This window comes from Podarcis filfolensis (genome assembly GCF_964270895.1).
Source record: "Podarcis filfolensis genome assembly, chromosome: 7".
Taxonomy (NCBI): Eukaryota; Metazoa; Chordata; class Lepidosauria; order Squamata; family Lacertidae; genus Podarcis; species Podarcis filfolensis.
In genome coordinates, this window is record NC_139603.1 from 91,276,851 (window position 1) to 91,294,198 (window position 17,348).

At 51.5% G+C, this 17,348-nt stretch overlaps 1 protein-coding gene across 3 annotated transcripts in view; it reads left to right on the plus strand.

Annotated features, from left to right (window-relative positions):
• EPPK1 (epiplakin 1) overlaps positions 1–17,348 on the plus strand; it is a 38,430-nt gene that overhangs the window by 12,298 nt on the left and 8,784 nt on the right. For all 3 annotated transcript variants that reach the window (XM_083621750.1, XM_083621751.1, XM_083621752.1), the window contains exon 2: positions 7,766–15,710. In XM_083621750.1, coding sequence (XP_083477876.1) covers positions 7,851–15,710 — 7,860 coding nt within the window. In that variant the 5' untranslated portion in view covers positions 7,766–7,850. The remainder of the gene's footprint in view (positions 1–7,765; positions 15,711–17,348) is intronic.

Consider the following 17,348-nt stretch of genomic DNA (forward strand, 5'->3'; position numbering starts at 1 on the left):
AAAGTCTTTTAGTCAAGGTCATTCCCAGACTTTAAAACTCACAAACAAAGTTCTCAAATTTTAAACTCCACTTGTTGCTGAAACAATTTGTAGGTCCTCTAGGGGGCGTAGAGTCAGTTCTATACTTCTCAAAGTAATCCCACACTCTTCAAAAAAGAAGGAATAAAAATTTCCTAGTCCCTTTCAATTTTTCTTTCCTTTTTCAAGGGGATCCCAGTCAATAGTGTCCTGTAAGTAACTTTGTAATGCCACAGAAACAGTGTTTCAAATTGGAAGTAACCAAAGTCAATTTGAGATATTTTTTAGCTTCTTATAGCAACAGTCCTTAGCCGGTTCCTTTTCTCCGGCAGTCCGATCCCAGGTTAAAGAGCAGCGATACTTAATCCAATTCTTTTAAATTGGCAGGGAAACACTTTTAAAATCTTCTTCCCCCTCCTCCTGCCTTCGGGGGGGGGGGAGTTCTTTGCTTTGGTGGTGGATTTCTTTAATCCCGCAAATTTCCTCTCAAGCAGTTACAGCTAGAATGCCTTTCGCTTTGATCTTGCTACAGAACGGAAAGCAGACTTCCTTTTTAGTGCTTGTCCGTCTCGGTGCCCAATTTCTTTACTTTTAGTGTCCAGTTATATTTTAGCGGTCAATCCTACTCACGGATAGTTGTTCTTTTAATCCAATTTCCCGGGAAGAAGTCAGCGCTCTCCGCTAATGGCGACGCGGCTTCGCTTCGCAGGCTGGGTGAAGACGACTCTCAGCACCGCTCCAAGACCCCTCCGCTCCTCCGGAGCCTTTAAAAAGGCTATTTCGCAGCGTCGGGGGGGCGCAAAGGTGCCCGCCGAGTCTCCAGTTCACAGGCAACGCGCCTGTGATTTTTAAGGGTCCCCGCTTCGCCGTAGCTGACAGGACCCGAACCCACGAAGCAGATCTCTCCCGGAGCTCCGGTTGAGATCCGCCATTAAGCGCCGGCGCTGACCGGAAGTCTAATGTTGTTGTTGTTGTTGTTTAGTCGTTTAGTCGTGTCCGACTCTTCGTGACCCCATGGACCAGAGCACGCCAGGCACCTCTGTCCTCCACTACCTCCCGCAGTTTAGTCAAACTCATGCTGGTAACCTCGAAAACACTATCCAACCATCGTTCTGGGTAGAGAAACCTATCTATTTAGGGAAGGGGATCCCCTAAATAGGGCGGGGGGGGGAGCTTCTAGATGCAGTTGGGCTCCATCTCCAATGGCCAGGGATGGTGGGTAGTCATAGTCCACCAGCTTCTCAAGGGCTGCAGAGTCTCTATCCCAGTGTTAACGGGGCGGGGGAGGGAAGCCATTAAATCAGCTGGCACTGTTGAAAGGCTTGGCAGCCCCTCCCGCATCTCCAAATCCTGGAGGCTTCCAAATAAGTTGACTGGAGTTCTTCTTCTTCTTCTTTGGCAATCCCTTGTAGCCGAATAAGATAGTCTTCCCTAAACACGGTTTGAACAATGAGTCCCTAAGTGACTGTGGAGGCCAATTCTGGATCCACACGTCCTTCCACAGTGGGGACATAGGTCTCTGGGCAGGAGATGTCAGTTTTACAAATGGGCTCAGGCAGTGTCAGTAGAGGAACTTGAGTTTTGGAGTACTGCTTCTGTGTTTGGCGATTCTACCTTCTCAAGAACAAGAGCAAGTTGTTGGCTTCTGCAAAGTAGATCACATTTGATTCCTTGCACAGGGACTGGGTTCTGCCGTGTGTGTTCTCCAACAGGACTGAGGGCTCATCCACTCTTAGCTTTGCTCCACATTGTAGGCACCAGTCCAGGCTTTCCAGGTTTGTGTCTGAGCAGTTTCCCCCTTCTGTTTTTTTACCCTGGCACTTTCTCCACAAAATCCCACTCTTGATCACTGAATCTGGGCAGCCACCTGCAGAAAACCCAAATTGCCCTTGGTTTCAATTCAGCTTTAAAGAGTGTGTTTTCCTGGGCGAAGCACCTGGTGGTAGGTTAGGGGTGGAAGTGCCTGGACACAAGCTGCGAAACAGCGGGGCAAAAAATAAGTGTGGAGGATGAGCCCTGATGCTAAAAGCTCTCTCTTTGCTCTTTTGGATCTAAATGGCAGTTTTCACACTGAATTGCACTGATTCTTTACAAAATGCTTTTAACCTCTCTTAGCTTGTAAATATGAAGTGGCAATTTCCCCCAGGAATTAAATTCTGACCAAGGGTTGGAAAAGGGTGTTCTGTCTTCCCATTAGTGGTTCTGCTGGACCATATCTAGTTACTATCAACGGAGTTGACCTGTAGCTTACAAGAGCAAATAGGTGGGACGGCCTGTCTCAATACTTTCTTGGCAGTCTGTGCTGCTCTCTCTGCCTCATTATTTCATTGAGGGTAATTTGAGCTGGTGGCAATATGGCAAAAGTTGCAAGATGCCAGAAATGACTGGAATTCTGCTACTGTAAATGGGTTTGCGTTGTGGGTCATGTTGATCAGGCGTGCCAAAGCAAACAGACATATTCTTCAGTGCTCAGGCAAGGGAAGTAGCTCAATAGACCTTGAAAAGCAGGACCTGAGAACCAAGCCTTACAGTTCAGCTGCTCACCTTTCCTAAGGTCTATCATGTGATTAAACGATCCTTCCCATTGTGCTGATCCAGTTCTTCTGGATCAGAAGTCACAGCATGAGATTTTGTTCTTTCTGCCCCTTCCAGAACCTGGCCATCACACTGTCCACTTGGATCACTTACAGCAGCCCATGGTTAGACCTTGACATCCTTGGTGGATGGATGAGTTCTGGTCTAGTAAGTTCTAGGATCTCTTTCCTCATTTGTTGTGCTGCAACAATGCGCTTCCGTTTCGTGATTAGGCCTTCCGGTTCACTCAGTCATCCACAGTCTGCAAAGTTTTTCCGACTCACCTCTGAAGAATTGCAAAAATCTTTAGGCCATCCTGATCCAACACAGCACAAGAATTCTTGAAGTTCTGGATTTCCATGAATGGCATTTGGGGTTGGAGTTTTGCGAATCCTGGCCACCATTCCAAGAAGCTTCCTCGCTGCTTTCACTCATCTGATGGGGCGTGGCTTTGTACAGAGTTGTACAGTGTTATGGCATCTCCCAAGAGCTCTATGTTGTGTTGATGAAAAGTGCATTTCTCCTTGTTCAGCTTGTGGCTGGATTCATGGAAGCAGCAGCAGCAGCTGGGATCATACAGATCAACCTCCAGCCACCGTGATTAAGGGGTGGGAGAGCTGCACATGGTGCATTGGTTGGGGTCCTGTGGAACTGCCCAGTGTCTGCTTTCAACTGGATCACAGAACCACAGACTGGTAGAGTCTAGTGTCTGGTGTCGGCCATCTTTGCTCCCTGGGTGGTCATTGGTGGTAAAAAGAAGACCCTGCTATGGCCAGGACAGTGTTTAACCCTGACACATTCTGCCATTCCCAGCCTCAGAGGCTCATTTCAGGACCCATTAGGAGCACATCATCAATTAAGTGAATTATACATTACCTTTACGGTTCACAAGTGATAACACCCACATTTTAAAGCATGCAATTAGTCTTCATCTGTCTCCACCCAATATTAACAGCATGTGTTTCAGCTGAATTACAGGTTTCTGTCCCTTACCTCCACATTCCCATCCTTTTCAGGATTGTGGCTGTGTACACATCACACATTTAAGGTACATTTCCACCCCTAAAAATACTGGGAATTGTTGCTTACCCCAGAACTGTAATTCCTAGCACCCTTAACAAATGACAGTTCCTAGGCATTATTATTATTATTATTTTACAACCAAACATAGTTATTTAAAAGTTCAACACACCAGAAGTATAGGCTGATTTCATTTTTCTTCCCTCAGAATTTCCAGAGAGATGTGAGAGGCAGCTGTTTCTAAACTATGCTGTGCTGAACAGTGAAATGTTAAGGGACTTGCTCTGCGCATGGCTGTGTTAAAGACGCTCCATGCAAAACTCTCTCCCCTCTAACTTGAAAAAGGCATGAGCCTATTCTGGGAGTGGAGGGAGCACATGCAAATATTTGAGGTGTGTGAGTAGTGCCTCAGCCCCATTTTGCAGTGGAGTTACAGCTGGACAGGAAATCTTCAGTTCTGCATTTCCTTTAAGTTCTGACTTTGTGCCTTTGCTCTGGTCTGAGGGGGCTGGCTGCAATCCTGCCTTGCCCAGGGCAGCTCCGGCCACCCTCAGCCCCTCGGGGCGATCCCAGCAAAGCCCACTGCTGGCCACACGGGCTGAACTTTTTTTGTGTTAGAAGTATTTGTTACCATGATTTCTGTGCTGCCTTTCAGGGTCAAAACCCTCTGCAAAATGCAAATAAAGCCAATCAATAAAGGTTAATGATTGGAGGGTTCTGAACTTGCTTAACACCCTGGGGGGGGGGGGGAGTGAGCCGTGCCCCCACCTGGCTGGGAGGAAGCAAGGGGTCTGGCTCTCTTGTTCTTCCTGTGACGCCTCTTGCTGCTTAGAAGTCCAGTCCTCTGCCTGCACACCAGATCCCTTTGAAGCACATTTCCCCCTCAAAGCATCCTGGGCTCCGCAGTTTGCCCCTCACAGATTTACGATTCACAGCCACTCTTTTTGAAGGCCACAGCCCACCCACAGCCAAGGCTGCTGTTTGTGGGGAGGAACTGTGGGCACAACATTTGTTTCATGCATTTTTAAAATGAGGCTGCATTTTAAATTGCATTTTAACCTGTATTTTAAATTGGTTTTTTTCTTTTCTTTTCCCTATTATGTTTTTACTGTGATTTTATTGGTGTTAGCCGCCCTGAGCCCGGCTCTGGCCGGGGAGGGTGAGGTATAAATATTATTATTATTATTATTATTATTATTATTATTATTATTATTATTATTATAGTGCTCTGGTCCATGGGGTCACGAAGAGTCGGACACGACTAAACGACTAAACAACAAAATTATTATTATTTCATTTATAGTTGCTAATGTTATTTATATAGAGGCTTTATTGCACTTGTATCTGATTCTCATTTGCAGCGCTTGAAATTTCACAAATTATTTAAGGTAGGTTGTAGACCACTTCGAGGTTCCTTTGAGATTGTGAAGTGGCATGGAAATCATAGATTCATAGAATCATAAAACTGTAGAGTTTAAGGCACCCCCAGTGGTCATCTAGTCCAACCTCCTGCAATGCAGGAACCGCAGCTCAAGAATCTGCTGCTGGAGATGTCTGGAGCCCAGGGGTGCTCCGGGGTCCCACTGTGGAATAGGTAAAGGTAAAGGTACCCCTGCCCGTTCGGGCCAGTCTTGCCAGACTCTAGGGTTGTGCGCTCATCTCACTCTAGAGGCCGGGAGCCAGCGCTGTCTGCAGACACTTCTGGGTCACGTGGCCAGCGTGACAAGCTGCATCTGGCGAGCCAGCGCAGCACACGGAACGCCGTTTACCTTCCCGCTGGTAAGCGGTCCCTATTTATCTACTTGCACCTTGATGTGCTTTCGAACTGCTAGGTTGGCAGGCGCTGGGACCGAACGACGGGAGCGCACCCTGCCGCGGGGATTCAAACCGCCGACCATGCGATCGGCAAGTCCTAGGCGCAGAGGTTTTACCCACAGCGCCACCCACTGTGGGTGGAATAGTGAGCTGGAATAGTGAGCTGCAAATGGCTGTTGACAGGGTGGCTCCCAAGTCCCTGTAGAGCCCAGGCAGCTCTCTGGTGCACTCAAGAACTGGGGGGGGGGGGCAAGGAAGCAAGCAGGAGGGGGGCCAAGCCATGGCAAACAGTCACATTCTCAAGGCCATTTGCACACCTGAGAAGGAGTGCATCTCAAGGCATTCTTTCCTTTCCTTTAAGACCAAAACCGTTTCATTCTGAAAAGCCCACCATGGAGCCAGGCTGCCCCCCTGCCATGCTCAGTCCCTGAGAGGGAGGGGCACTCCTGGAGAAACCAAGATGGCAGCAGGCCTGGGGGGGGGGGAGCTGGCTGAGTCCGCTGCTGTGGAGCTGGCTTCTTCAGGAAAGAAAAAGGGATGCTGTGACAAGGGCATCAGCCCTAACGTGCCCACGCTGGGCACTGATGCTCTGCCAGGCGGCCACTGTCACCTACTGCCTGCCCCCAGTGGGTGTTTCCTCCCCACCCCTAGGTTATGGGGCCCCAGGCTTGGACTATGAAGTCTAGCCCTGAGGGCACCACATCCTAAATACCCCCCCCATTTACAGGGGCCTTCCCCCGCCATGCCTTCCACTGCAGCTGCCCCCCAAGAGCATTTTGCTGTGGAGGCAGGGAGGGGGAGGGCCTCCCTTGCACCTCTCTAACCACTAGGCTTCAGGACCTCTAAAGCCACCAGCTTCAGCAGCAATTGCTTAAGTTTTACACATTATTTCTACTTTTTGTAAAACGCACAGGCAAGCTGGCCCTGTGCAGGAGTCCTGAGATCAAGACCGGTGAGCCTCTCGCTTGGCTAGGCTCTGGCTGCCCTCAAGGCCTGGCCTGCCACCAGTTTCTCTCTTTTTTCCATGACGTTGGGCTGCTCCCTGGGCTAGTGTGGGTCGCACCCGTGGTGGCCGGCAGCATCAGAGGCAGCAGCTGGGTGCTGGGTCCCCCCTTCTCTGCGTGCCCCCCTCCCTGACCCCTCCTGCATTCCAGGCTCCGTGCAAGCAAGCGCAGATGGGGATTATCTGCCACCAAGAGGAACAGGGCTGGGCTGGGGAGGGGAGAGGCAAGTGGGTCGCCTGGGCTTGTCTCCCTCCTTTGTTGCTCAACCTTGGCAAATGCTCAGAATGTAAGAGGAGCGGGGAAGTTGAAAGCGGCTGGGGCTGGGCTCAGGAGGATGCCAAACCTGTCTGGGCTTCCTTCACCACTCTGCTCCTTCCCACCCCAGCCAGGCTGAAAGGGGACAGAGATCTCATGAAGCAACAGGGGGTGAGATAATACGCTGTGGCTGATCATTATTCCGCTTGGCCTTGACAAGGGCTCAGTTCCAGCTTTGTTTGAGGGCAGGTTTCTGGTGCAATGACTCCGTGTACCCAAGGAAGATCTCACCTGTCAAATCCTCCAGAGGGGCTGGCCCAGCCCAAAGCGCAGAGGGCCTCCCCAGGCCAGCTTCCTATTACCGGACTGGGTGGGTTCTGCACACACCACATGGGCCCCTCCTGCAATCTCTGCCTTTTTATTCCTGCTTTCTCTTTTATTACCAGGGTTTTGGTTTTCATGCCAAGCTTTTGCTTGTGGTGTGTTGCAACATTGCTCCATTATCGCTCGTAATTGCTGGGAGTGTCCTTACAACCGGAAAAGCAGACGTGCGCAGTTGTGAGGAACCACTTTTAAAATCTGTTTCTTTCTCTCCTCAATTATCAGGGAGTATTTTGGAAGTTTACCCTTGTTTCTCCCCCGTGGGAATGTGCGTGAAAGTAGAAGGTGCATTCCAAGGACACCTTGCAGGTGCCATTCAGGTTTCAGGTTGAATCAAGAGTGGAATTCCATGCCAGCAATCCTTAGGAAAGGAACTGAAAATAAAACTGCCAGTCTCAGAATGCCATTATACAAGTCTATGAAGCAACCACATTTGGAGTACTGTGTGCAGGTCTAGTCACCACATCATGAAAAGGATATTGTAGAGTTGGAAAAGGTTCTGAAAAGGGTTCCTCTGTGGAGAAGGTTTGCAGCATTGAGGACTTACTAGTTTAGAGAAAAGAAGTTTAGAGCAAGAAGTATCACAACAGAAGTTTATAAGAGGATGCCTAGCAGGGGGAAAGTGAAAGAGAAAAGGTTTCTGCTCCTTTCTGCTCTTCATGACAACTGACTGTTTCCTTTCTTTCTTCTCCTTGCAGAGACCCACTTGCCACCCGCAAAGGGAGCAGAAGAGTCGCCTGCTTGCGCCAGGAGCGGGAGACTTGGAACAACTGCACAAACAGCATGGAGGCCAGGGGTCCAGGCACCCAGGGGCAAGCAGGGTCAGCAGCCATGCCAGGGGGCTACATCTCCCCCAGCAGCACCTCAGCAGCACCCAAGGCAGACACACACATCAAGAGCATTGCCGGAGTCTACGTGGAGGCTGCTTCTGGCAAGACGATGAGCCTTAATGAAGCTGTCCAGCATCACTTGCTGCAGCCTGACCTTGCATCAGCTCTCCTGGAGGCCCAGGCAGCCACCGGTGGCATCGTTGACCTAGCGGGAAAGCGGCTGGTCTCTGTTGCAGAGGCCCTGGAGATGGGACTGGTAGGGCTGGAGATGAAGGAGAAGCTACTCTGCGCAGAGCGAGCAGCAAAGGGCTTCACAGACCCTTATACAGAGGAGAAGATCTCCCTCTACCAAGCCTTGCAGAAAGAGCTCCTTGGAAAGCAACAGGGCCTGTATCTGCTGGATGCCCAGTTAGCCACTGGGGGCACCATTGAGCCAGCCACTGGTCACCGCATCCCTCCGCAAGAGGCTTATGAGAAGGGCTACCTTGATGAGAAACTAAGCAACTTCCTCTCTGACCCTGAGAACGAGGAGGCCAAGGGCTTCTTGGACCCAAACAACAACCAGAAGGTCACCTACACAGAGCTGATGAGAAGGTGCATTTGTGACCACACTAGAGGCCTGCTCTTGCTGCCACTGAAAATCTCCTTTCCTGGGCTGAGAGGGTCTGTGTGCAGCCATGAGCTCCTGGATTCTGGAATCATTGACTCAGCCATGTTCAAAGCCCTCCATGACGGGGAGCTCACGGCGCAGGAAGTGGCGGAGATGGACTCTGTTCAGGGGTACCTCTCTGGGACAAAGAGCATTGCTGGTGTGGCACTGCTGCACACCAATGAATGCAAGAGTCTGTACCAGGCTTTAGGGGAGCACCTCCTAGTGCCAGGCACAGCTGTGATTCTCCTGCAGGCTCAGGCTGCCACAGGATGCTTGATAGACCCTGTAAGGAACGAGAAGTTCACGGCCGATGCTGCCATCCGCGCAGGAGTTGTTGGGCCAGAGCTCCATGAGAAACTGTCTTCAGCAGAGAAAGCAGTCACAGGGTACAAAGACCCCTTCACTGGGGAGACGGTCTCTCTGTTTCAAGCCATGAAGAAGGGCCTTGTGCCCAGGGACCCTGGCATTTTCCTGCTGGATGCCCAGTTTGCCACTGGAGGCATTGTCGACCCCCACACGCATCACCGGCTTCCTGTGGAGATGGCCTGTCAGCGGGGCCACTTAGACAAGGACACAGAGAGCCTCCTCTGCAATCCCACAGATGAGATCCGTGGGTTCTTTGAGCCCAACTCCAAGGAGAAATTGTCCTATGCAGAACTGCTCTTGAGATGCGTCACAGATCCAGACACGGGTCTCTGCCTCTTGCCTCTCACAGGAGGCCATGGAAGGGAGCACTCCTTCATTAACCACAACACAAAGTCTGCTCTAGAGAACATGGCTGTGTCTGTGTCCTGTGGGAAATTCAAGGGGAAGCAGGTTTCACTCTGGAAGCTCCTCTTCTCAGACTACTTTACAGGAGAGCAGAGGACCGACCTCATCCAGCAGTACTGCTCTAGGCGTCTTTCCGCTCGGCAACTGGCTGACAAAGTCTCTCACACCATCCAGCAAGCCGTTGCCAACTCCAGAGTCACCTTTGAGGGCTTGAGGGACAAGGTGACGCCCGCCCAGCTTCTGAGCTCAGACATCATCAACAAGAATTTGTTTGAGAAGCTGACCCAAGGGGAGACCTTGGCCAAAGATGTTGTCAGCATGGGCACGGTGAAGAAGTATCTGGAAGGGACGGGCAGCATCAGTGGGCTGCTCCTGCCCGACTCCCAGGAGAAGATCAGCATCTACCAAGCAAAGAGGAAAGGCTTCCTGCGGCCAGGGACCTCCCTCATCCTCCTGGAGGCTCAGGCTGCCACAGGCTACATCATTGACCCTGCAGCCAACAAGAAATACTCTGTGGACGAGGCCCTGAAGGCCAACGTAATTGGCCCAGACGTTTACGACAAGCTCCTGACTGCCGAGAAAGCTGTCACTGGCTACAGGGATCCTTACACAGGAGAAAAGATCTCCCTCTTCCAGGCTATGATGAAGGATCTGATCATCAGGGACCATGCCATCCGCCTGCTGGAAGCACAGATAGCGACGGGGGGCATCATCGACCCCATCAACAGCCATCGCCTGCCTGTGGAAGTTGCCTACAAACGGGGCTACTTTGACAAAAAGATGAACATGATTCTCTCGGACCCCAGTGATGACACCAAGGGCTTCTTTGACCCAAACACCCATGAGAACCTGACCTACCTGCAGCTGAAGGAGAAGTGCATCATAGAGCCCTCAACCTCCCTCTGCCTCCTGCCGCTGAACAGCAAGAAGCCGCGGTTCATTGACGACACCACCAAGCAAGCGTTCAGGGGCTCCTCGGTCTTTGTGAAATACGGGCGCTTCCAAGGGCAAAGGGTCTCCCTGTGGGATTTGCTGAACTCCGAGTACTTCAGCGAGGGCAAGAGGAGGGAAATATTCAACCATTATTCCCTGCAGAAGGTCACCCTGGAGAAAATCCGGCTCATGTTGGAGGAGGAGATGAAGAAATGGGCCTGCATCCAGTTCCCAGCCATAAGGGGCCGCGTCACTGCCTACCACCTGATGGAGATGGGCATAATCGACAGGACCCTCTTTGAAAGGTTGCTGGAGGGAGCTGTGAGCCCAGAGGAGGTTCTGCGCATGGGCTCTGTCCGGAAATACCTCTATGGCACTGGGAGCATCGGAGGCATCGTGCTGCAGCCCTCCAACGAACGAGTGAGTCTCTACGAAGCCATGAAGAGGAACATTGTGGTGCCAGGGGTAGCCGTGCCCTTACTTGAGGCACAGGCAGCCACTGGCTTCATCGTTGACCCAGTGAAGAATAAAAAACTCGGCCTGGATGAGGCTGTGAAGGAAGGCCTTGTTGGCCCCGAGCTCTACGAGAAACTCCAACGGGCAGAAGAGGCTGTCACTGGCTACAAGGATCCTTTCACAGGCAAGAAGATCTCCCTCTTCCAAGCCATGAAGAAGGGCCTTGTGGCCGACAAACAAGCCAGGCAGCTGATGGATGCCCAGCTGTCAACGGGGGGTGTCATTGATCCGCACTGCGGACATTATGTCCCAGTAGAATTTGCCCAGAAAAAAGGTTACTTGGATGAGGACTTCAGCAAAACACTTTCCAACCCAAGCAGTGGTGCCAAAACTTTCAGCACTCTGGACAGAAAGGAGATGGTGACCTACAGCCAGCTGATAGATCAGTGTCAGAAGGATGAAGCCTCTGGCGTCCACCTGCTACCTCTGCCGCAAGCAGCTTCTCCTGCCACCACAGATGAGCAGATCAAGCAGCTCTTCAGGGAGACCTATGTGCAGGGCAAAAGGGTCTCCCTCTGGGAGCTCCTGAACTCTGGCTACTTCACGGAGGAGCAGAGAAGAGACTTCCTGGAGAAGTATAGGTCTGAGGCAATATCCCTACAGCAGCTGGTCAACCTTGTCCAGGAACTCATCAAGGAAATGGAACTGAAGGCTCAAAGCCAGGTCACTTTCCAAGGCCTGAGAGGTGCAGTTCCCGCAGTCTGGCTTCTGGATACTGGCATCATTTCGGAAAAGATATTCAGAGAGCTGGCTCAGGGCAGGAGGACAGCCAGAGAAGTGTCTGAGATGGACAGCGTGAAGAAATACTTGCAGGGCACTGGGAGCATTGCTGGGGTCTTCATTCAGGCCTCCAACGAGAAAATGAGCATTTACCAAGCCATGCAGAAGAGCCTCCTTCTCCCAGGCACAGGGGCAAGGCTTCTGGAAGCCCAGGCAGCGACAGGATCCATCATTGACCCCGTGACCAACCAGAGGCTTGGAGCAGAAGAGGCCATCAAAGCTGGCATTGTGGGTGAAGAACTTGTGGAGCAGCTACTGCAGGCTGAGAGGGCCCTGACAGGCTATCCTGACCCCTACTCAGGGAAGCCCATCTCGGTGTATCAGGCAATCCGGAAGGAGCTGATCTCCACCACGGCTGGCATCCCCTTGCTTGAGGCACAGCTGGCCACTGGAGGGGTCATCGATCCCATCCACCACCTCCACCTTCCTCTCCAAGCAGCCTATAAGCACAACTTCTACGATGAGGAAATGCACAAGACCCTTTCTCAGCAGAGTGACGACACCTGCGTCTTCTTTGACCCCAACACACAGGAAAGCCTGACCTACCAGCAGCTGAAGGAGAGGTGCGTCCGGGATGCCGAGACAGGACACTTGCTGCTTCCTCTCTCGGAAGAGGCCATTTTCTATGCAGATCAGCAGACCATGGAAGTGCTGAAATCTGTCACTGTCGGTGTCAACATTGGGCGGTTTAAAGGCCAAGAGGCTTCGCTCTGGGACTTACTCCACTCTGAGTACATCACCCACAGCAAGCGGAGAGAGCTGGTGGCAGCCTACAAAGAGGGGAATGCTGAGATCCTTGATGAGATTGCAGTGGCTGCCTCCAAGATCATTGAAGACACCGAGCAGCAGAGCAAGAGGTTCACTTTCAAGGGCCTGCGCAAACAGGTGTCAGCCAGCGACCTCTTCCAGTCGGAGCTCATAGACAAGGAAACTCTGGACGAACTGAGAGAGGGGAAGAAAACTGTCCAGGAAGTCACCAAGATGGATTCAGTCAGCCGATACCTTGAGGGCTGCAACTTCATCGCTGGAGTCCTTCTACAGCCAAGCCAGGAGAGGCTGAGCATCTACCAGGCCATGAGACAGAGTCTCCTCCGGCCAGGGGCAGCTCTGGTGCTGCTGGAAGCCCAGGCTGCCACTGGCTTCCTCCTTGACCCAGTGAGAAACAAGAAGTTATCAGTAGATGAAGCGCTGGCAGGCGGGCTGATTGGAAGAGAGGTTTACGAGAAGCTGCTGAGTGCAGAAAAAGCTGTGACAGGATACACACACCCCTACACAAAAGAACAGATCTCCCTCTTTGAGGCCATGAACGAAGGGCTCATTGTGAAAAGCCATGGCATTCGTCTCCTTGAGGCCCAGATAGCCACGGGGGGCATCATTGACCCTGTTCACAGCCACCGCATCCCCGTAGAAGTAGCTTACAAACGAGGTTACTTTGATGAAAAACTGAACCAGGTCCTTTTGGACCCCACAGATGATACCAAAGGCTTTTTTGACCCCAACACCCACGAGAATCTCACCTACTTGCAGCTTCTAGAACGATGCACCCAAGATCCAGAGACTGGACTGTACATGCTGCAAATAGTCAAAAGGGGTGGAAGGTACTTTTACATCAACGAGGCAACCAAAAAGTTCCTGCAAGCACAACCGATGCAGATGCACATTGGCAGGTACAAAGGCCAAACCGTCTCCATGTGGGACCTCCTTTGCTCCCCATACATCCAAGAGCAGAGAAGGAAAGAGCTGGTGCGCCAGTACAAGTTTGAGGGTCTGACCCTGGAACAACTCAGCAAAGCCATCACTGCTATCATCGAGGAAATGGAACAGAAGATGCAGGCCCTCAAGGTGAAGGGACCAAGGGGGGACGTGTCAGCGGCAGAGCTGTTCAACTCTGAGATCATTGATAAGAAGACCCTGGATGGGCTTCACCAGGGGCCTGGTGCCCTTCAGCAACTTGCCCAGAAGGACTCAGTGAAGCGATACCTGGAGGGAACAGGCTGCATCGCCGGAGTCTTAGTAGCCAAAGGGCAGAAGATGACCATCTATGAAGCCATGAAGAAAGGGGTCCTGTCCCCAGAGCATGGTCTGATGTTGCTGGAAGCACAGGCTGCCACCGGATTCATCATCGACCCATTGAAGAAGAAAACATTCTCCGCTGACCAAGCAATCTCTGTGAGGCTTGTGGGTGAAGACCTTCGAGAGAAACTTCTTTCTGCAGAGAAAGCCGTTACTGGCTACACTGACCCTTCCACAGGGAACAAAATATCTCTCTTCCAAGCCATGAAAAAAAGCATCGTAGAGAAAGGACTTGCTCTCAGGCTTCTGGAGGCCCAGATTGCCACTGGTGGCATCATTGACCCTGTGCATGGCCACCGCATCCCTGTGGAGGTGGCTTACAAACGGGAGTGTTTGGATGAGGGCACTTACCTCCGGCTTTCTGATCCAAAATATGCTACCAAAGGATTTGTGGATCCGAACACCCAGGAAAGGATTACCTACGCCCAACTATTGCACAGGTGCACCAAAGAGACAGGGATGTACTTCCTACAGCTGCTGAGCAAGAGGGACTATTTCTATGTAGATGAAATAACAAAAAATATATTTTCATCCACCAAAGTAAATGTAACACTTGGGAAATTCAGGGGCCAGATTGTGTCTCTGTGGGACCTTCTTACTTCAAGCTACTTCACTGAAGAGAAGAGGAACGAGCTGATTAAAAAATACAAACTGGAATCTTCTGCTGTTCTGCAGCACATCACGGATGAAATTCTGAACATAATAAAAGAAAAAGAAGAAAATAGAAGAGACATATGGTTCCAAGGGCTACGGAAACAAGTCACAGCTTCGGAACTACTGAAAGCAGAAATAATAGGTAAAGAGACGCTGAAGAGCCTGGAGGAAGGAAAGCAGACAGCAAAAGACGTGGCAAAGATCGACTCGGTGAAACGCTACCTGGAAGGCACCAGCTGCATTGCCGGAGTGCTTGTGCCATCCAAGACGGATCCTTCCAAGACCGAGAAGATGAGCATCTACCAGGCCATGTGGAAGAATGTCTTGAGGCCAGGAACTGCTCTGGTGCTGCTGGAAGCACAAGCTGCCACTGGGTTCATCATTGACCCCCTGAAGAATGAGAGACTGTCTGTCGATGAGGCCATCTCTGCCAGGCTGGTGGGTGGAGAAATTCACAACAAGCTCCTTTGTGCTGAGAAAGCTGTCACTGGATATACTGATCCAAACACAGGGAAAAAGATATCTCTTTTCCAGGCCATGAAGAAAGATCTGATCATCAAAGAGCACGGCATCCGCCTGCTAGAAGCCCAGATTGCTACGGGGGGCATAATTGACCCAGTCAACAGCCATCGTGTCCCTGTTGAGGTGGCCTACAAACGGGGCTATTTTGATGAGAAAATGAACCAAATTCTCTCAGACCCCACGGATGACACCAAGGGCTTCTTCGACCCCAACACCCACGAGAACCTCACGTATATGCAGTTGCTTAAGAGGTGTGTTCATGACACAGAAACTGGACTAATGGTGCTTCAAATACAGGATCAGACCTCAATTGCCTTCAGTTTGGATGAAAATATAAAGAAGACTTTGAGGTCTACGACAACAAGAGTAAATACGGGTGATTTCCAAGGACAAGTGGTTTCCCTTTGGGATCTCCTATTCTCTAAATACATTACAGAAAATAAAAGCCAAGAGCTCATAAGACTATACAAATCTGGAAAAACAACAATTGAGGAAATGATTGCTACGTTGATATCAACAATCAAAGAGAAAGAGGAGCAGAGCATCAACCTACAGAGAAAACTAGAACATGAAACCGTCCACCTGTCCTTTGAGGAGAACTGGCAGAAGACCTTGAAGTCCACGACCCTCCAAATGCCTGCTGGGCCGCAAAGAGGCCAGGCGGTCACTGTGTGGGACCTGCTCTTCTCCAACTACATCACAGAAGAAAAGAGGGCAGAGTTCTTGGACTTGCACAAGAGAGGGATGATATCAGTGGACCGGTTGATCCATGTCCTCACCACCCTGGTCACCAAAAAGGAAGCCACAAGTAGGAAATTGGACATTAAAGTCAGAAGCCCCAGCACCGATGACCCTGAGCGGGAGGAGGAGGAGAAGGATGATGATGATGAAGAACAGGAGATGGATGCGCCAGTACTGGGAGAAAAAGAAGCAGCTCTGAAATCCAGGAAGGTTAAAGTCCCCGCAAGCGCGTTCCATGGAAGGGAGGTTTCCGTGTGGGACGTGCTCCACTCCAAATACATCCCTGAGGAGAAGCGGAAGGAGCTGCTTCAATGCTATAAATCCGGCATCCTCACCATTGACCAAATGGAAACTGTAGTCACCGCCATCGTCAACAAAACAGAGGAGGAGAAAACAAAGGAAGCATCCCACGCGCCCTCGGAAAGCTGGGAAGAGCCCTTGCGGAATCACACTGTGGTCCTGCATGTGGGTGAGTTGCAGGGGCAAGAAGTCTCCCTGTGGGACCTCCTCTTCTCTCAATACGTTCCAGAAGCCCAGAGAGAGGAGCTCCTCACAAAGTACCGGTCGGGAATCCTCAGCATTCAGGAAATGATCGTCACACTGGCCCCTCTTCTCACAGAGACAGGAGGAAACCACGGCGGAGATGGAGAAGCTTCCTCTCGCGAGGAAGAACTAGAAAGTGCCTTGCGCCGGGTGACCGTGGAGGTGCCGTCGGGCGAGTTCCAAGGCCACAGGCAGTCCGCATGGGACCTTCTCTTCTCCAAATACGTGACCGCAGACAAACGGCAGGAACTCCTGGAGAAGTACCGAGCAGGATCCTTGACCAGTGAGGAGCTCGTCCGAAGAATCAGCATCCTCATTGAGGAGATGGAGGAAAAGAGCAACAAGCTGAAATTCTCCGGGCTCAGGAGGCAGGTGACAGCCTCGGAGCTCTTCAACTCGGAAATCATTGACAAGGAAACACTCTCTGAGCTCACGCACGGAACCAAAACTGTGGAAGAGGTCACGGAAAGAGATTCGGTGAAGCGATACCTGGAGGGCACCAGCTGCATTGCCGGAGTTCTGGTGCCGTCCCGCTCAGACCCTTCCAAGACAGAGAAGATGACCATCTACCAAGCCATGTGGAAAGGCTTCTTGAGGCCGGGCACCGCCCTGGTGCTGCTGGAGGCCCAGGCCGCCACGGGGTTCATCACGGACCCTCTGAAGAACGAGAAGCTCTCTGTGGACGAAGCTGTCTCTGCCGAGCTGGTGGGTGCCGAGCTGAAGGAGAAGCTTCTCTCTGCAGAGAGAGCCGTGACCGGATACAACGACCCCTACACGGGGAACAAGATCTCCCTTTTCCAGGCCATGAAGAAAGGCCTCATCGTCAAAGATCACGGCATCCGCCTGCTGGAGGCTCAGATCGCCACTGGCGGCATCATCGACCCAGTGCAAAGTCATCGCCTGCCCGTCAACGTAGCATACAAGCGGGGCTTCTTTGACGAGGAAATGAACCGCGTCCTCTCAGATCCCTCCGATGACACCAAGGGCTTCTTTGATCCCAACACCCACGAGAACCTCACCTACTTGCAGCTCCGGCACAGGTGTCTCCCCGATCCTGAGACCGGTCTGTTGATGCTGCAAGTGTTGGACAAGGGCTCCTTTTCCTTCTATCTGAACGACAGCACGAGGAAGGCCCTGCAGTCTGCCAAGGCCAGGGTTGGCGTGGGCCTCTTCGAGGGCCAAGACGTCTCCGCCTGGGACCTCCTCTTCTCCAGATACATCTCTCCGCATAAGAGGATGGAGCTGCTGAAGCAGTACAAAGCTGGC